Source organism: Canis lupus, chromosome 21 (assembly GCF_048164855.1).
Source record: "Canis lupus baileyi chromosome 21, mCanLup2.hap1, whole genome shotgun sequence".
NCBI lineage: Eukaryota > Metazoa > Chordata > Mammalia > Carnivora > Canidae > Canis > Canis lupus.
The window spans coordinates 241,233-262,721 of NC_132858.1; the positions used below are offsets into that span (position 1 = coordinate 241,233).

General features: G+C 37.2%; 1 protein-coding gene across 4 annotated transcripts in view; it reads left to right on the top strand.

Moving 5' to 3' along the window:
• LOC140612210 (membrane-spanning 4-domains subfamily A member 12-like) overlaps positions 1-18,183 on the top strand; it is a 31,019-nt gene extending 12,836 nt beyond the window's left edge. The window contains exons 5-7 of one of the 4 annotated variants that reach the window (XM_072789284.1): positions 8,029-8,148; positions 15,393-15,513; positions 17,556-17,984. In XM_072789284.1, the coding sequence (XP_072645385.1) occupies positions 8,029-8,148; positions 15,393-15,512 (240 nt within the window). In that variant the 3' untranslated portion in view covers position 15,513; positions 17,556-17,984. The other 3 variants (XM_072789283.1, XM_072789285.1, XM_072789286.1) reach the window with 3 other exon arrangements.
• Positions 18,184-21,489: the final 3,306 nt, after the last annotated feature.

Below are 21,489 nucleotides of genomic sequence, written 5' to 3' on the forward strand. Positions count from 1 at the left end.
ATATGTCTTCTTTTTTTAATTTATTGTTTAAATTGGAGTTCAATTTGCCAACACATAGCATATCACCCAGTGCTCATCCCATCAAGGGACCCCCTCAGTGCTCATCACCCAGTCACTGTTCATGTTTTCTGCCCATTTCTTGACTGAATTATTTTATTTTGGGGTGTTGAGTTGGATAAGTTCTTTATAGGTCTTGGATATGAGCCCTTTAACTGATAGGTAGATCATTTGCTGATATCTTCTCCCAATTCCATAGGTTGCTTTTTAGTTTTGTTGACTGTTTCTTTTGCTGTGCAGAATATTTTTATCATGATGAAGTCCCAATAGTTCATTTTTGCTTTTGTTTCCCCTGCCTTTGGAGAGCGGTCTAACAAGAAGTTGCTGTGGCCAAGGCCAAAGAGGTTGCTGCCTGTGTTCTCCTCTAGTATTTTGATGGATTCTTGTCTCACATTTAAGTCTTTCATCCATTTGGGGTTTATTTTTGTGTATGTGTAAAAGAATGGTCCAATTTCATTCTTTTGCATGTGGCTGTCCAATTTTCCCAACACCATTTATTGATGAAAAGACTGTCTTCTTTCCATTGGATATTCTTTCCTGCTTTGTCAAAGATTGGTTGACCATAGAGTTGAGGGTCCATTTCTGGGTTCTCTATTCTGTTTCATTGATCTATGTGTCTGTTTTTGCGCCAGTACCACACTGTCTTGATGATCACAACTTTGTAGTACAGCTTGAAGTCTGGAATAGTAATGCCTCCAGTTTTGGTTTTCTTTTTCAACATTACTTTGGCTATTCAGGATATTTTCTGGTTCCATACAAATTTTAGGTATGTTCCAGCTCTGTGAAAAATGTCGTTGGTATTTTAATAGGGATTGCATTGAAAGTGTAGATTGCTTTGGGTAGCACAGAAATTTTAACAATATTTGTTAAAGCCAAAAGCATGGAAAGTTTTTCCATTTCTTCATGAATTCCTCAATTTCTTTCATTAGTATTTATATTTTTTTAAGAGTTTACTTATTTATTTAAGAGAGAGAGAGAGCAGGAGCAGGAGGGAGGGGCAGAGAGAGAGAGAGGGATAAGCAACCCAAGGACCCTGGGATCATGACCTAAACCAACCAACTAAGCCACTCAGGTGCCTCAAGTGTTTCATAGTTTTCAGAGTACAGATTCTTTGCCTCTTTGGTTAGATTTATTTTTTTAAGATTTTATTTATTTATTCATGCGAGACACAGAGAGAGAGGCAGAGACATGGGCAGAGGGAGAAGCAGGCTCCCCATGGAGAGCCTGATGTGAGACTCAATCCCAGGACCCCAGGATCATGACCTGAGCCGAAGGCAAATTGCTCAACCACTGAGCCAGCCAGGTGCCACAGATTAAATTTATTCCTAAGTATCTTATTTGGTGCAATTATAAATGGGATCAGTTTCTTGATTTCTCTTACTTCTATTTCATTGTTAGTGCATTGATAGAAATGCAACTCATTTCTGTGCATTGATTTTATATCCTGTGACTTTGCTGAATTCCTGTATCAGTTCTAGCAATTTTTTGGTAGACTCTTTTGGGTTTTCTACATAGTGTATCATGTCATCTTTGAAGAGTGAGTTTGACTTCTTTGCTGATTTGGATGTCTTTTATTTCTTTTTGTTTTCTGATTGCTGAGGCTAGGATTTCTAGTACTATGTTGAATAACAGTGGTGAGAGTGGACATCCCTCTCATGTTCCTGACCTTGGGGGAAAAGCTCTCAGTTTTTCCTCATTGAGGAGTATATTCACTGTGGGTCTCTCGTATATCATTTTTATGATATTGAGGTAGGTTCCCTCTATCCCTATACAGTGGAGAGTTTTTATCAGGAAAAGATACTGTATTTTGTCAAATGCTTTTTCTGCATCTATTTAGAGGATCATATGGTTCTTGTCCTTTCTTTTATTAATGTGGTGTATTATGTTGATTGATTTGCAGATGTTGAAGTCCTGCAGCCCAGGACTATATCCCATTTGGTCATGGTAAATAATTCTCTTAATGTACTATTAGATACTATTAGATAATATCTTGGTGAGAATTTTTGCATCCATGTTTGTCAGGGATATTGATCTATAATTCTCTTTTTTAGTTGGGCCTTTTTCTGGTTTTAGAAGCAAGGTAATGCTGACTTCATAGAATGAGTTTGGAAGTTTTCCTTCCATTTCAATTTTTTGGAACAGTTTCAGAAGAATAGGTGTTAGTTCTTCTTTAAAAGTTTGGTAAAATTCCCCTGGGAAGCCACTTGGCCCTGGACTCTTGCTTATTGGGAGATTTTTTATTATCAATTTAATTTCTTTGTTGGGTATGGGTCCATTCAGTTTTTATACTTCTTCCTGTGTCAGGTTTGGTAGTTTATGGGTTTCTAGGAATTTATCCATTTCTTCCAAATTACCTACTTTGCTGTTATATAATTGCTCACAATATTCTCTTATAATTGCTTGTATTTCTTCAGTGTTGGTTGTGATCTCTCCTCTTCCATTCATAATTTTATTTATGTGGGTCATTCCTCTTTTCTTTTTGGTAATTCTGGTTAGGAGTTTATCAATCATTAATTTTTTCAAAGAACTGACTCCTAGTTTCATTGATCTGTTCTACTATTTTGTATTTATCTACTATTTTGTATTATCATTGATTTCTGCTCTAACCTTTTCATTTACTTCCATGTACTTTCTTAATTTTGCTTTAATTTCCTGGTTGACACATTCATTCTTTAGTAGGATGTTCCTTAACTTCCACGTATTTGTAGTACTTCCAATTTTTTCTTGTGGTTGACTTCAAGTTTCAAAGTATTGTGGTCTGAAACTATGCATTGTATGATATCAATCTTTTTGTCCCAGTTGAGACCTGGTTTTTGGCCCAGTATGTGACCTATTCTGGAGAATATTCCATGTGCACTTGAGAAGAATGTGTATTTTGCTGTTTTAGGATGAAATGTTTTGAATATATCTGTTAAGTCCAGCTGGTCCAGTGTGTCATTCAAAGTCCTTATTTCCCTGTGGATCTTTTGCTAAGATGATCTGTCCACTGCTATGAGTGGGGTGTTAAAGTCCTCTGCTATTATTGTATTATTATCAATGAGTTCCTGATTTGTTATTAATTGGTTTATATATTTGGCTGCTCCCAAGTTAGGAGCATAAATATTTACAATTATTAGATCTTCTCGTTGGGTAGACCCTTTTATTATGATATGGTGTCCTTCTTCATCTCTTATTACAGTCTTTGGTTTAAAATCTAATTAGTCTGATATAAGAATGTCTTCTCCAGCTTTGTTTTGGTATCCATTAGCATGATAAATGATTCTCCACACCTTTAATTTCAAGCTGGAGGTTTCTTTGGGTCTAAAATGAGTCTCTTGTAAGCAACATATCGATGGGTCTTGGTTTGTTTTAGGGTTTTTTGTATTTTTTTTATTAAAGTTTGATTTGCCAACATATAGTATAATACCCAGTGCTCATCCCATCGGTCTTGTTTTTTTATCCATTCTTATACCCTATGTCTTTTGATGGGAGCATTTAGTCCATTTGCATTCAGAGTAATTATTGAAGTCTGTATGAATTTAGTAGCATTGTTATTACCTGTAAAGTCGCTGTTCCTGTAGATTGTCTCTGAAAGAACTAGATTTATTTATTTTTATTTTTTAAAAAGATTTTATTTATTTATTCATGAGAGACACAGAGAAAGAGGCAATGGAAGAAGCAGGCTTCATGCAGGGAGCCCAATGCGAGACTCAATCCTGGGACTGCAGGATCATGCCCTGAGCCAAAGGCAGGCGCCCAACCACTGAGCCAGCCAGGTGTCCCATGAAAGAACTAGATTTAGATGTAGATTGTGAAACAGTTGAAATCTGAACCCAGACAATTTAGCTCAGAATCCAAAATTACTTAGAAGATATGACAAGAAGAACAAATGCTGAGGCCATGAAGGTTGAAGGAAGGGACAAGGGGGAATAAGAAGAGAGAAGGTTTAGGATAAGTTAATATGCAATCCTTCCATGAGCCCAGAAAACAAAGTAGAGTAACACATCCTATTTATTTAGACATATCCACTTATCTACCCATTGTTTTTTTTCATTTCTTCTTGTATTTCAGAATTTCAATTTGGAATTCCTTTCTATCTGGCTGAGAAACTCCCCTTAGTATTTTTTCTTTCAGCAGAAACATTAGTCTGAAAACAACCTTACACTGCTTTTTATGAAGTTTCTGTGAGCCTTAGCTTTGCACCTTTTGTCATGATGCATCAGTTTTTACCACAATAGTTTTACAATGTTCCCTTTACCTTCAGCTTTCAACAAATTTATTATGATGTACCTAGATGTATTTTGTTTTGTATTCATCTTATCTGGGATTAGCCAAATGTATGTACCTATAAAGGGTTGAATCTGAATTGATACTTTCATCAACTTTGGAAAATTGTTGGCCTTTTTCTCTTCAAATATTGCTTTTGCCAGATTGCCTTCCCCTGCTCTACTTTTGGGACTCCAGCTAGATGTAGGTTAAATATTTTCACTATGCCCACATGTTTTTCACATTTTTCCCTTTTTCTTTTATTATTTTTTCTCAATCTACCTTTATTTCATCATTTTCTATTGCCCTTCCCTCCAAATAATTGATGCTGTTTGTTGTTGTGTCTAATAGGCAGTTATGAAGTTCTCTCTTTTAGTTATTATATTCCTCAAATCTAGAGCTTCCATTCAATTCTGTTTTTAGAGTCTAATCCTCCCATTAAATTCTCTATCTGTTCATCTGTCTGCTCCATTCATCCCTATTTTCTTGAACATATTAATAATAGCTATTTAAAAACTTGTATCAATAATTCCAATAACTGGATCACTTATGAGACTATTTGTATTGGCTTTTCTAGCCTTTTAAAAAATATGATTCTTTTAATTTGCTTAGTAATTTTTTATTGAGTGCCAGAAATTGTGTATAGAAAAGTACAGCAATGTCAATGTCCAGTAGTTTCAGAAAGGGTTTGCCTGTTCCTCCCTTCAGCTGATAAACCAGATCTGAGTTTGAATAGCAGTATGGATAAGAATCCATGTACCTCTTATTCATCTTCCACTTGTGGCATAGAACCCTCTAGGCCTTGCAATTGAGAACCTGATGTTTACAAGAAACCACCCCATAGCAGTCCTGATCCATGTTTCCTCAGCACAATTACTTGGCAAAAAAAAAACCCTGCCCTGCTTTTCAGAGCTTTCTTCTTATTTAACCTACTGACCAGCAAAACTTCAAAATCTGACTAGCATCTTAAAAAAATAATTAGTCATATAGCTGGCTCATTTCTTTGGTTCTCCCTTTTCCACAGAAGCTTGTCTCCTCTGCTTTACAATTTTATCTTTCCAGCTCTCCAAGAACACCAAAAGTTATGATGATTCCTCCCTCCCATAGCAATAACCTTCTGCTCAGACAAAATCTGAAATCTCAACCTCTTGTCCAGACAAATGCTCCCAAGGAAAAATTATCTGTAGAACATCTGTGTATCTCTCTGTGGTCTTCTTTTTCAGGATTCTTGGCCCCTGTTTATTGATCAGTGATTTAGCACTGATGCTTTTCTCATGCTTTTATGTAGATTAAATACTTGTGGTATTGTATCCTGTTTTTCTAGCTGTTGTCTGAAGGAACATTAGCCTGCCATAGCTTTTTCATCATACCAAAAGTATAAATCTTCTTAGTGTTTTGAGGTCCATAGTATCTTATTTTTTTATATTTCTGATATTATTTTGTTTTCTCTTTTTCTTAGTCAATCACACTGTGATTACATTAAGTTTATTATCTTAAAGAACCACATTTCGGGTTTTTAATCCTCTCTCATATGTTTGTTTTCTATGGCATTACTTTCTACTTTGTCTTTATATTTCCTTCCCTATTTTCTCTGGATTTTATTTGCTATTTTTATAGCTTCATCAGATGGATACTTCATCAGATCTGTTGCATCTCTCAAAATTTAATATGTGGTAATTTCAGCATTATTCAATTAAAATATTTTATCATTTCCAATGTAATTTTTCCCAAAAGTATTACTTTTTTGTTTGACTAACAAGTGTTTTCTGAAACTCAGTAATTTTTGTTTTCAAGCTGTTAAATTGAAATTTAGCACAAATACAGAAAACATACAAAACATAAATATCCATATCAAAGAATTATCAGAGTGAATGCCCAAGGAACTCCCTTTTGAATCAAACATATCAGAAACCCCCTTCATCCTCCTCTTTTAGAAACTTTACCTTCTCTTCTTTCTAAAGGTAAATATTATATGACTTACTAAATTGTGGTATATAAATACAACACTGCTGTATTGCAACATAAAGGAATAAACAATAGTGACCACACTACAATAAGAATGAATCTGACAGTGTTGAATGAATGAAACCAAAAAGAAAATAATTAATACACATTGTATTTATATATGTATAATTAATTGTAATTATATTTAAAAACTTAGTACTCACAGTATAATTCTTTTTATTTTATTGTATTTTATTTATTTTTATAAATTTATTTTTATTGGTGTTCAATTTGCCATCATATAGAATAACACCCAGTGCTCAGCGAGTCAAGTGCCCACCTCAGTGCCCGTCGCCCAGTCACCCCCACCCCCCTCCCACTTCCCCTTCCACCACCCCTAGTTCATTTCCCAGAGTTAGCAGTCTTTCATGTTCTGTATCCCTTTCTGATACTTCCCACTCATTTTTTCTCCTTTCCCCTTTATTCCCTTTCACTATTTTTTATATTCCCCAAATGAATGAGACCATATAATGTTTGTCCTTCTCCAATTGACATAATACCCTCCAGTTCCATCCACGTCGAAGCAAATGGTGGGTATTTGTTGTTTCTAATGGCTGAGTAATATTCCATTGTATACATAAACCACATCTTCTTTATCCATTCATCTTTCGATGGACACCGAGGCTCCTTCCACAGATTGGCTATTGTCACAGTATAATTCTTAAAGTTCAAAATTTACCTCATTGTGAAAAATGGAAAACTTTACATGATTTTTAAAATTTCATTTGAGGCACCTGGGTATCTCAGTCACTTAAACAGCTGAGTCTTGATTTCAGCTCAGGTCTTGATATCAATGTCATAAGTTCAATCCTTGCATTGGTATTCACATTGGGTATGGACCTACTTTCTAAAAAAATGTCATTTTACATGTATGGGTTTAAATAATTTATTTATTTTGTTTTTCCTATAATGAAGTCATATTGTTTTTTGTTTATTTCACATTTTTATTTAAATTCCAGTTAGCTAACATTTGGTTCAATATTCATTTTAGGAGTAGAATTTAGTTATTCATCACCTACATACAACACCCAGTGCTCATCACAAGTGCTCAGGTTTAATTTATTTAGAATGTTATGTCATTGATGATGAAAATAAAGAAGAATGTCATATATGAAGGTATACATAAATGAATATAAATTCCAAATATACAAAGAAATTGAAAAACACACAAATAATGTATAGGCTGAAATAGAGGTAGAGGGAAGTAGTCTAGGGTCTTTGCATTGTCTAGACAAATATTTAAGTACCAAGCACTATTATGCTTTAGCTTTTAAGAATTTTGTATTGATGGGGAATCCCTGGGTGGCTCAGCAGTTTAGCACTTGCCTTTGGCTGAGGGCGTGATCCTGGAGTCCCGGGATCAGGTCCCACATTGGGCTCCCTGCATGGGGCTTGCTTCTCCCTCTGCCTGTGTCTCTACCTCTCTGTGTGTGTGTGTGTGTGTGTGTGTGTCTCATAAATAAATAAAATCCTTTAAAAAAAAGAATTTTGTATTGAAGGAGTGAATGAAATGAATGCATGCAAAATTTAAAAAATATTCAGTCCTATTTAGATCCTGGTAAATTTGGAGATTAGGGAACCCATAGAGTAACCTGATATTCTGGAAAAGTCAGAAATTATAATAAATCATCCACTTTGACACACTTGCCAGTACTGCAAACTAACTTCATTCCAACTTATTTGTACCACATATGACTGGTTGACATTTTGTGTCTTTTCCAGCTGAAGTACACAATAAGGGTAAACACCCACAGTTCTGTCCTTGCAATAATTGGCCTGTTTCTAATTGGACTTGAAATTATATTATCTTTAATGAAACAAGTAAAAATTGTATGGATACAGGTAAGTACAAGATTTTCTAATTTTTTTCACAGAGACACTTTAAGTTTGTAAATGAGCTGAGAATATTTTGGTGTCAGACAAATGTAGAGGTGATAGAAATTATTAATTCACATTTGGCATGATCACAAATATGGATTCAAACCACTAAATAGATTTCTAAACCTATTACCACCAAAAATTCAAGAAATCAAATAAAGGACATTACATAAAGTAAAATAATTAATGTCTATATCAATAAGATTCAGATGAAGGGTACTGAAGACAGAAAGACCTTAAATAAATGGATATCTTAGAAGGATAGATGAGAGATTGACAGGTTCATTGACTCAATGTCCTAGATATCTATTCTCCCTAGTACCTGTTACAATGGCTGGAAATTAATAGATGTCTAATAAATGTTAATTAGACGAATGGATGTTCTTTATTAAACATTCCTCTGATAGTATTCCCAGATTAGCATATAAAACATTCCTGAGAACTGATAATTAGAAGTTCTCTGGACACAATAAGTCAATAAATCCCAAGTCCCCTGATATGCCAAAAATTCACCTTTTCTTGACACAGCACTAACATTCTAAACTAAATATACAAGATGCATAAGTTGAAATGGAAGAAAGGCCAACAGATTGATCATTGGTTCAATTTGCATGGGATTCCAAGTTTCCTAAAGTTATGGAAGTATTTGTATTAGTATGCTAGCACTTGAGAATTTCAAAGATCTGGTGAAATTAGACAAAAAAGGGAAGTCTGATTCTTTTTCAGCAAATTTTCAAGATGACAAGATAGTCAAGCCAAATAGTCACAGTCCAGGATTTTTACTATCATAAATATTGTTAGCCTTTTTGTCATCTTAGGGCTTGATTTACATTTTATGACACCATGTATATCACATGCTTTAAGGAGTAGGAATAAGTCCCTAAGAATTCTACCTGGGCCTATCAAGTGTTTATAATTCTTTTTCAGTGTCCTGCTAACATATGTGTCAGTTCAGTACCTACACAGAGGTTCTGTTTTTACAGGTAATAGGAATAAATAAGAACATTTTTTAAAATACATGACTGACCACCTGGCCAATAAGTATCAGAGGGTATGACTTGTGTGGGCACAAACACAAAAGTATGGAGCAGAGATATAGAGCATGGTGCACTCAGAGGTCAGCCTGCCACACCCTTTGTAAGTTCATTTTGTTAGCCATTGTGCCTGAACCCTACCAAGAAAATTACAAGCAGGAATGTTTTGAGGTCTGGTGGCTTTTTGTGCCTAAAACTATTATAGAGGTATTGTAAGAACTGAAACCCTGTAGGAGAAGAGAGAGCATAGGAAAACCTGTAGTATGAGTTGTCAGATTTTTACCCCTTAGAGCCTTCTTTCACAACTGATAATGGAGCATGCCATACCAGAAGTCATAATGTGTGTTCTCAGTTGCTAGCATCACCATTTGTGCATCATAGATTCATTCCCAAGTGTCAGAAGTCTAAGACTTAAGTAAATATATTGTTCAGGGCTGGTGTGTCAGACTAGCAAGTTCTTAGGCTACAACAACCACAGTCTTTTCCTTATGGCAGACCAATTCAGAAACTACGGGGTCTCCCTTCCTTTTCTCCCACAAGGCTTCCCTATGAAAATTTGCCCACATTATCCCCAGCAACCAGCTCTCTTTACTAAAAGCTACCAAAACAAGCAACTTTTGTTGAGCACTCTGAACTTATTCTCCTACAGAAGCCATTTAAGTGTTCAAAAAAGAATTAAAAAAAAAAAAAAAAGAATCAGAGGGCTGCCTGGGTGGCTCAGCAGTTAAGCGTCTGCCTCTGGCTCAGGGAGTGATCCCCAGGTCCCAAGATCAAGTCTGCATCAGGCTTCCTGCATGGAGCCTGCCTCTTCCTCTGCCTATGTCTCTGCCTCACTCTCTCTGTCTCTCATGGATAAACTTTAGTTTATCTAAGGATGGCTACCCCTGCTTTCTTTTGAGGACCATTTGATGGTACATGGTTCTCCAACCTTTTATTTTCAGGCTGTAGGTGTCCTTCTGTCTAAAATGAGTCTCTTGTAGACAGCAAATAGATGGGTCCTGCTTTTTTATCCAGTCTGAAACCCTGAGCCTTTTGATGGGGTCGTTAAGCCCATTCACGTTCAGAGTTACTATTGACAGATATGAGTTTAGTATCATCATGATACCTATTCAGTCCCTGTGGATTGTTCCATTGCACTTCCTCTTAGGAATTTTAAGAGTCTCCCTTAAAATTTCTTGCAGAGCTGGTTTGGTGGTCACATATTCTTTCAGCTCCTGCCTATCTTGGAAGCTCTTTATCTCTCCTTCTCTTCTGAATGAGAGCCTTGCCGGATAAAGTATTCTTGGCTGCATGTTCTTCTCTTTTAGGACCCTGAATATATCCTGCCAGCCCTTTCTGGCCTGCCAGGTCTCTGTGGAGAAGTCTGCTGTTAATCTAATATTTCTCCCCATAAAAGTCAGAGATTTCTTGTCTCTTGCTGCTTTAAGGATCTTCTTTATCTTTGGAATTTGCAAGCTTCACTATTAAATGTCTAGGTGTTGAATGGTTTTTATTGATTTTAGGGGGGGATCTCTCTATTTCCTGGATCTGAATGCCTGTTTCCCTTCCCAGATTAGAAAAGTTTTCAGCTATGATTTGTTCAAATACATATTCTGGACCTCTCCCTTTTGGCGCCCTCAGGAACTCCAATTAAATGTAAATTTTCTTTCTGAAGCTGTCATTTAATTCCCTTAATCTATCCTCATGATCTTTTAATTGTTTGTCTCTTTTTTCCTCAGTTTCCCTCTTTGCCATCAACTTGTCTTCTACGTCACTCACTCGTTCTTCTACCTCATTAACCCTCCTTGTTAGGACCTCTAGTTTGGATTGCATCTCATTTAATTGATTTTTAATTTCTGCCTGATTAGATCTAAATTATGCAGTCATGAAGTCTCTTGAGTCCTTTATGCTTTTTTTCTAGAGCCACCAGTAGCTTTATAATAGTGCTTCTGAATTGGTTTTCTGACATTGAATTGTAATCCAGATTTTGTAACTCTGTGGGAGAGAAGACTATTTCTGATTCTTTCTTTTGAGGTGAGTTTTTCCTTCTAGTCATTTTTCTCAGTGCAGAGTGGCCACAAACAAGTTGTATGGAAAAGGAGAAAAAGAAAGAAGAGAAAAAAGAAAAGAGAAAAAAAGGGGGGGGGGGGAAGGAAGGAAAAAAAAGAACAACAACAGTGGCGGCAGCAAGCTCTCCAGCCCTGGAGTCAGCTCCTGCGGTAACGACCAGAGCTCTCAGTCTGCAGGGGCCTGGAGGCTCCGGGGCGGGGCCACTGATCTGCTCAGCTCGGGGCAGGAGCGTCCTTGCTGTCCTGGGCCCTCCCGGCCTCTGCCTGTCCCGGGGGGAGGCCGGATCCTGGGCTGTGTCCCGGTGCCCTGTGCTCCGGGGCCTGCACTGTTGGAATCGCTCCTGGCCCCGCATCCCGCTCCGGGCAGAGCTGCCACCCGAGCCCCTCCGAGCTGCTCCCGGGTCCAGCCATGCGCTCGCTGCAGCCCTTAAGGAGCTCAGCCGCGGGGTGTGGCGCACTCTCCCCAGGGCGCAGGTGTCTGTTACTGCCCCCTGGGAACCTGAGGGCATCCCCGGCCCTCCTGGGATCCTGCTCCAACTCCCTGTGAGCCCCTTTCCGCCCGGGAAGGTTGGTGCAGCTCCTGCTTCTCCCGGTCGGGGCTCTCCTGTCCTGGGGACACTCGCCCCAGCCGTAGCCCGGCTCCTCACGGGGCCTCTCCCCCTTGGATGCTTTTTGTTTCTTTATTTCTTTCTTCCTCGTCTTCCTACCTGGATAGAAGCGTGAACTCTTCTCACTGTAGCATTCCAGCTGTTCTCTCTTTAAATATATATTTTTTAATTTTTATTTATTTATGATAGTCACAGAGAGAGAGAGAGAGGCAGAGACACAGGCAGAGGGATAAGCAGGCTCCATGCACCGGGAGCCCGACGTGCGATTCGATCCCGGGTCTCCAGGATCATGCCCTGGGCCAAAGGCAGGCGCCAAACCGCTGCGCCACCCAGGGATCCCTGTTCTCTCTTTAAATCTCAGGCCGAATTCGTAGATTTTCAGGATGATTTGAAGGTTATCTAGGTAATTTGGTGGGGACAGGTGACTTGGGGACCCTACTCTTCAGCCATCTTGCCCCGCCTTTCTCTGTCTCTCATGAATAAGTAAATAAAATCTTTTAAAAAAAGTCAGAAAATATCAGTAACTCACTGGATCTTTCTAGACAAAGAAAGAGCAGCAGCTTCTCTTGACAACAACAGTTTCAGTTTCTTTTCTTTCTCCATAGGCACACAACTACATATTTTTACATTAAATTTGACTGAAGATGTGTATATAATACATGTAATAAATTATAAATTAATTACTTACTTTTTAATATTCTATTTATCCTATTCCACATAGGATTTGAAATATGTAAATAATATGTGTAGTAATATAATTAAAATAAGTTTAAAATGAGTATTAAGGAAATGTATATTAGCCTACATTGCTGTAATAGACATACATGTTAGTTTGAACCATATAAAATTGCTGATATTAGACTGTTTCTGATCTACAAAAATGTCAGTTTCAAGTGATTCAATTCAATATATTAAGCTAATCCAATATATGCAATTTGTTACATGCTCATTGTGAAATCATTATGAAAATGATAATGTAAATAAGTAGGTTTTGGATCCTCCAAATTACCAAAATCAAACCCCAAATTTTTGCTCTAAGCTTTCTGATGAAGAAAGTGAAAAGAAAACTCAATCATTACATGATTATAATGATCTTTCAGGCAGAAATACTTTGGTGTGTCATAGATAAAGTGATTCTTAGAATAGTACTTTGCTCTGAAATCAATTGCTTGTGTAGTTTGGTATAATAGACCATATGTCATGAAGTGGACCAGCATGTAAACTTCATGAAGGCTACTGTGGTGTTTGCCTCAAATAATGCTGCATCCTCAATATCTAGGACAGGACTTGGTACAAAAAAGGCATTCATTATAGATATGTTAGCTGTATACTAGTTGTAAATAGTCAACATTCTTTCAGTAAAGGCTAGAGCAGCTTCCATAAATCTATTTCTTATTTAAAAAAAAAAAAACGTTTAAGGAACTACTAGAGAAAATCTGTAAGAACCATTTCTATAAAGAGCCAAGAAATTGTGAACCAAGAATGGTGCTTCTTAATGGTCTTGTTTAATCAAGAGACACAGGCTATATCAGGGAAATACAAATCAAAAAACCACAATGAGATACCACCTCACATCAGTGAGAATGGGGAAAATTAACAAGGCAGGAAACCACAAATGTTGGAGACGATGTGGAGAAAGGGGAACCCTCCTGCACTGTTGGTGGGAATGTGAAGTGGTGCAGCCACTCTGGAAAACTGTGTGGAGGTTCCTCAAAGAATTAAAAATAGATCTGTCCTACGTCCCAGCAATTGCACTGCTGGGGATTTACCCCAAAGATACAGATGCAATTTATTTTAAAATTAATAAAAAATTAAGTAAAGAGTGCTCATTTCAGCAGCACATATACTAAAAAACAGTAACTAAAAAAACTGATACTTAGGAAATGTTATGAAATTATTAAATAAAAATAATGAAATTGAGGGACAATTACCCAAATTAATCCCCTGTTTTAAAATAACTTATATCAAGTATTCTTAGTGGTAATCATTATTTAACACAACTAGTCATCCTTGGAGGCCACTTCTTTGTAACAATTAAATAATGTCATCCGCATTTAAGAGAGTATCTGTCCTCTGCTCTAGACAAAGTATGCCTAAAAATCTTCCAGAAGGTATTCCAATTAGAAAATCATTTAAAACCCGAGAGACTACATACACAGTCCATTTTATGCCACTCTGTATCAGATCTTGATTACCCGTCAGAAGATTGATTTCTGTTTATCCTTATCCTCAGTTATATTCAAATGAAAGTTTTTCATTAAGATCACTAATAATCATAAATACATGTAATATAGTCCATATTTGCTCCAATTCACAGAGAATGAAAGGAAGCCTTAAGTAATTCTCTTCAATGTTAATACTAACAGAGTGACATAAGAAATACATGTGGAAAACAATTTGGTAGTATTTACCATCAGCGAGGTTTTTATTTTTTTTATTTTTTATTTATTTATGATAGTCAGAGAGAGAGAGAGAGGCAGAGACACAGGCAGAGGGAGAAGCAGGCTCCATGTACCGGGAGCCCGATGTGGGATTCGATCCCGGGTCTCCAGGATCACGCCCTGGGCCAAAGGCAGGCGCCAAACCGCTGCGCCACCCAGGGATCCCCAGCGAGGTTTTTAAAAATCCATTTTGATCATCTGAAGTATGGAAAGAGTTATATTAGCCAAAAATATGTGGCAAACTTAAGTAAATTATAGTTCCATTTAAATGTTATGTAGACATTGAGGGACGCCTGCGTAGCTCAGCGGTTAAGGGCCTGCCTTTGATCAGGGTGTGATCCTGGAGTGCCAAGATCAAATCCCGCATCAGGCTCCCTACATGGAGCCTGCTTCTTCCTCTGCCCATGTCTCTGCCTCTCTCTCTCTCTCTCTCTCTCTCTCTGTCTCTCATGAATGAATAAATAAAATTTAAAAAATAATAAATGTTATGTAGACATTGAGCATTATAATTATAAAGATTATATATAAGTGCAAAATAACACTTGATTTTAAATGAAGCGAACAGAATACACCTTTTACAAGTATAACAGTATTATAGAAACATACATAGGAGAAAACTGAGATCATGAAGCTGGGAGTCTGTCAGAACTCAAATGGAAGACACCCAAGAGTCCAAGAGCAAGAGTGGGTTAAGAGAAGAAGGGATACCTGGAAGCAAGTTCTGAGCAACTCTAAAATTCAGTAACACTAGCTTTGCTATTTTTACCATCCCAAGTACATTTTCCTCTAAGATAAGAATAACGCCACAAAATATTGTTGAATGGACTCAATAAGATAATGTATATAAAACATTTAGCAAAATGCCTAGCCATATAGTAATTGCTCACTAAATGTCTGTTGTTACAATTATTATCATGTAAACAAGTAAAAATCATGACAATTGTATTAAGATAGTAGGATATTATAGATAAAGTTTTCCTTTCTATTTGCTAAACATTTTGCAATTTTATATTATATCCAAATATTTTTGAAAATATAAAGATCTGTGAGGAATGTAGATTTTCTTTTTGTATTTAGCGAAGTGGAATGATGCTTTCTGTGTATTTATGGCTATTCTCCATATTGGAGTTGTTCCTGGCAATTACGGTGATCGGATTGGGGAACCAAGCATTTTATCATACCAGTAATCTCATATAATGTGAGTATTAAAATATTTCTCTGGTGAATTAGGAAGTACTATATTGGTTTCTGTTTTGAACCCATGCTAAAGAGATTAAAGTTTCAGTAGTAGTTGTTTGTTTTCAGTGTTGTCCCTACACACTGGATATGAGCTCAAATAGTCTAGACAGCCTATATCTATGTGTAAATGAAGATAATTCTTTCAAGATAAAATTTTAGGATTAAAAGGATATATGTCCATATTCTCATGAGGAAATACAGTGGGAGATTTATCACTTTCTGGCTCAGATCTATGTCATTTGAAGGTTAATCCTATGGAGAGCAATCCACTAGGTCTCTGGCCTCTAGTTATCAAGTAAAGTTTAGATCCCTGGGAGCGGGGAGTCTTGGAATAGTAGGAAAATCAAGCATGTTGGGAGGAAGGAGAAATGAGCCATGACAGATCTCATTATCAAACACTGCTGGTCCTGGAAGAAACCAGTAATGCCCAAATAATTTTCCCAGCATGTCCTGGGAAATAGGTCAACAGCAGCCTTGTCATGAAAACTTATTCACAACTGACCGAAGGTGGGTCAACCTTTAATCTGATAGGAGGGAAGAAATGTAAATAAAGAACTGAAGTTGGGTAAGGAAATTAGAGAAGTGCAGGGAGCCTCAGGGCGAGGTATGCATGGGCAGCTGGAATAGAAGGAGTAAACCCTGGGTTCTCAGCATTTACCAAATGCCATTCAAGACCTCTGGAGTTTGAGCGATGCATATTAAAATAACCCTATAGAAAGGAAAACTTCTCAAAGGGACACTTGTATATGACTGGAAAAGTTATTGACAATGAGGATAAAGGTTTAGGTAACTTCATTTAAGAGCCATTGGTGAGCAAGATATCTGGGATCTCAAAACTCCATGTTTTCTGGAATGAAATTCAATCTACACATTCTGAGAAGAGAAAATATTTTTCGCTGTGTAAGTGAAGCTGTAGCTTCGCAACATCAAGAAAAAAGGAGAAATAGCTGAAACAAATGTTAACATCTGCTCATTTTATTTCCCTACCTACATTTACCAAATAGATCAGATTAATTCAAAATGGAAATGATTTAATAAGGAAAGGAAAATCTAAACAGGGTAAGGAACCTGATGAGGCTGAATCCCAGTGTTTAAAGGGAATGAGTGAAAGGAAATTAGTCTGAATAGCCACATGCTATTGTTAGTGTACCAGGCTCTCACACTATATGTGATACCTGCCTCAACTAGATTGAGGGGAATGGAATGGAGAAAAGGAAAACAAAATTGAAAAAATGTTTAGGAATTTGTATCAAAGGGATTCTCTGGTCATTTAAATTTGAAAGTAGCTTTCAACTCCTGGCCAGAGAAATCAAGTGATAGGTGATGGTGCTCTTTTTTATATATTTGACATAAAACATTTTGTAAATTTAAGTGTACAACATGTTGATTTAATACATTTATATATTGTAATATGATTGCCATTGGAGTAAAAGTTAGCACCTCTATCATAGCAGATAATTATCATTTCTTTTTTGTGGCTGGAATAATTAAGATGTAGCCTCCATAATCATCACTCAAACAATCAGAAAAAAACCATGCTCTTGCCATATACACAGCAACACAAATGCCCAAGTCTGCCAGCTAATTTCAATCTGTGTCATGACAGACTTCCTAAGTCTTGACCCTCTGCTGAAAGGTTGCCCTTCTGGAAGGAGGGTACCTATAGAGAATGGAATATAGGAAAGAAGGGAGAAGAGAGGCATCAAGAAAACTTTGAATGTGAAACTGTGTTTTGTGTATCACTTAAAGTTACACCATAGAAAATACGATTTTATGTTAACTATAATGAAGTAATAAACTACTTACATGTATTCTAAATTATTTTATCACATATAAACATTAAACATAAATTCATACATTTACATTTTATTAGTTTCATTAGAAAACTAAACATTCATGTATGTTTAGTCTAGGTGTTTAGTGTTTATGAAGCATGGTCATTAGTTTCTAATCTAAAAAAGAAAATAAAACACCAAAAGCTAATGTGTTGTTGATTCCTAGGGCAGGGTGTAGCAAGAGGAGGGCCCTGAATGATGAGAATGTTCCTGTTAACATCCCTTCTGAAATCTCTACTCAAAATGCTGTGGTCTGAGATAGACAGTCATCTTTGATCAATTTTTCGGATATGAATTATCTGCCCAGAGAAGAGATGATTCAAAAGAGGTGTGGTGTCTCTCAGAGTCCAAGAATTAATGTTTTTATTCAAGAATAACCTGAGAGAAGAGTAGAGAGGAAAATATGCCAAAATAAATAATGTTTATTTCAACCCCTGAGTCCTGCATGCTGCATCTGAGTCAACCTACCAAGTCAGAATAGGTCTTTAATTGGGAAGAATTTGGAAAGTCACTTAGTAGAACAATTCAATGACATAGATATAATAAGACCACTTTTTAAAATGCATTAATGATCAACTCACTAACACTCCATTTATCTTAGGTTCATGATAGAAGAGAATCATTTTATTACATATTAAAGAACAGAACCATCATGGTCTCAGCCCAGAATGAAAAATTTTAATGATGAATGAAGGAAGAGCATCATCATTTTATTCAAGCAACTTTCTAGAAACACATTTTAGTAAAGTTGTTCCAATGTTTCTTTTTCTCAGTTATGTAAATAAAAATTAAAATGAATCACTCTGGTTACATTTCCTGTATGCAACCAGTGAAGATTTCTGTGGTCCTTGTGGCTGGTGGTGACATCAAAGCTTTCCCATTTTCAAGTTTAGGTTTAATGGATCAAAATACAGATTAAAAAACTCAAGAGAAACTAGGGGTGGTGGAAGGGGAGGTGGGCAGGGGGTGGGGGTGACTGGATGACGGGCACTGAGGGGGGCACTTGATGGGATGAGCACTGGGTGTTATTCTATATGTTGGCAAATTGAACACCAATAAAAAATAAATTTATAAAAAAATAAAAAAATAGTGATCCCTGGGTGGCGCAGCGGTTTGGCGCCTGCCTTTGGCCCAGGGTGCGATCCTGGAGACCCGGGATCGAATCCCACATCGGGCTCCCGGTGCATGGAGCCTGCTTCTCCCTCTGCCTGTGTCTCTGCCTCTCTCTCTCTCTGTGTGTGTGTGTGTGACTATCATAAATAAATAAAAATTAAAAAATAAAATAAAATAAAATAAAATAAAAAAATAAAACATGGAGTAAGGGTATCACTAGATAATTCCTATCCTATTTTTATTAAATATTTTTCTTTCATCTCTACACTCTATTCTCTGTTATCTCCCCTCATGAGGAACCATTGCCTTCTGTTTAATGTATAAGCTTTTTGTTTGTAAGCATTTTTAAAATTTACAGTGTTCTTGTGTGTACATATATTTAAATGATGTCAGTAGTATAGTGTGTGCACAACAGGCGTGTTGTGCACAAATATGTGATCTTCTCTTAGTTACTCAGCACGGTATTTTTAAAATCCATCCATGTTGCCAATATTACTCCATAAAATCACCTTTAAATATTCACTTTCTCAGTGATGAACACCCAGGTAGACTCCAATGACCTTCCCCTAGAACAACCCTACACTGTGTATTCATACATACTTCTCTTATGGAAAATTCTCTGTAAGCGAAAGGGTAGATTCGATAGTTTACATATGTTTAGTTAAGTACTACAACAGGGTTCTTCCAGAAAAGCTGATACAGTAGATACTGCCACCAAGCTGAGCATGAGCAATACCAAACTCCACATCCTCTTTAACACAACCATCCATCTTTATAATTTTGGGCAGTCTAATAGGTCTAAAGTATTGTGTCTCATTACTTTTCAATTTGACTTTCTCTGATTATCAAGAATTTTGACCATTTGTTTATCTTCGGCCTTTAGATCTCTTATCTAAAATCCATGTGATGATAGGTAGTGATCTAGTTTTATTTATCTTTGTTTAACAAGATGATTTTCCCAACAATATCTACTAAACAAGTCAATCCCGTTGATTTTTGTCATTATCTTTATTATATGTTAAGCTCTCACATATATATCTTAATACAACAAGCCCACCCTTTCTTCTTTTCATTTTTTAACTAAGTTTTTTATTTTAATTTCAGTAAAGTTAACGTACACTGTCATATCTTATACTTTCCTGGATACAATATAGTGATTCAACAATTCCATACATTAGTGTTCATCATGATTAGTATACTCTTAATCTCTTCCACCTATTTCATCCACCCTCCACCCACCTTCCCTCTGGTAAACCATCTGTTCTCTATGATTAAGAATCTATTTCTTGGGGCACCTGGGTGTCTCAGTCAGTTAAGTGTCTGATTTCAGCTCAGGTCATGATCCCAGGGTCCTGAGATGGAGCCCATGTTGGGTTCCCTGCTCAGCGGGGAGTCTGCTTCTCCCTTGCCCTCTGCCTGCTGCTCCCCCTACTTTTTCTCTGTGTCAAATAAAATTGTGAAGGAGGAGGAGGAGGAGGAGGAAGAGGAGGAGGAGGAGGAGGAGGAGGAGGAGGAGGAGGAGGAGGAGGAGGAGGAGGTTTCCTCTAGCTGCAAAGACATGTTTTGGCAAGGGTCTAGAAAACATTCCAAAAATAAAGGAATTTATTAGGTCAAATTCATTGGCAATGAGTGCACTTATCCCTGAGTTAAAATAATGTGTTAGCTCAAGCACCTGGAAATGACTGTCATTTACTAACTGGAGCCTGGCTTGCAAGTTAATGGCATCTGACATATTAGAACTCCCTTTGCATATGTTAGAAGGAGTCTGAAGAGTCCGGGAAAGGGAGACCTGCTAGGAAACTATTACATACAAAATTCATCCTAATGACATCCTCTAGGAGGTTCCAGAAGTTACCACCTTTACCAGGGCATTAAGTCATGCACTGTGAAAAAGCAATGACATACTGAAGAATTTTCTGGTGGCTGTCCTTTGTAAGCCAGAGATAGCAGTGGACAATACAGCAACAGGTTCACGTACCCTGATCTCAGTGGAAATTATGAGATCCCAAAGAGTCAGAGGCTGATGTTGGCCCATAACTATCAGAGACACTGTAGGTGAAATTAGAATCCCTTCCCACACATGTTCCCCAAATTCCTGCCAGTACAGATCGTTGCAGTCTTACAAGTCTTTGGTGAACAGACTAACGAAAATCAGGGAGATGAGATTGATAAAAAGGATGTCGGCTTATGTTTCACACTAGGCTACTGTGCTGCCATTATCTTTTCCAGAGTCCAAACCTGCAAAATCTTGCATGTGTACTTCCTTAGTTTAATAATAAAAATATGTATATGCACATCACTTATTGGGCATTAACTGTGTGCTAGATAAGTGCTTTACTTGCATGCAATCATTCTGTCCTTTCTTTTAGTGGAAAATTATGCATTAGTGAGGCTATTCCACCCCAAAAAGAATCTACGCTCTCCCCTGCATCCACCCCAGGGTATCTAACAATGTGCAAAGTATAAGGCCATTTTCCATTAAACTCTTGATTCCAGAGTGGGTTTTTGAATATGTCCATTCTTAGACCAGTCACAGAGCTTGGACAAAAGCACTAAGTGATTCACCTTCTCATCAGTTAATCAAGGTGTTGATAAGCAAATGAGCTTCAGGACAACTCCACTAGGAGCCTGCCCACTCCTCCCTCCCTCTAGTCTTTTTGTACCACTCTGTCTCTGCAAATGCCTCCCATGTAGAAATTCCAGAGTCTACACTGGTTTATTTCTAAATTCTTCTTTCATTTCAAAATGTGCTGCAAGTACCCCCAACCCTATGAAGACCACCTATATCATTATCACTTCCCACAATGACATTCCCCCATCTTGTTAGCAGATTTTATGTCATCTCTATCTCCTGTATTTTAACTTCCTTAAAGGCAAAGCTTTCAATGGATTTATTATTTCTCATTCTAAAAAGTTTTTGTCGGTTGTATCGCTCCCAGACTCTTTGATTTCTGAAGACCTGTGAGGCTGTGTCTCCATTAGGTCTT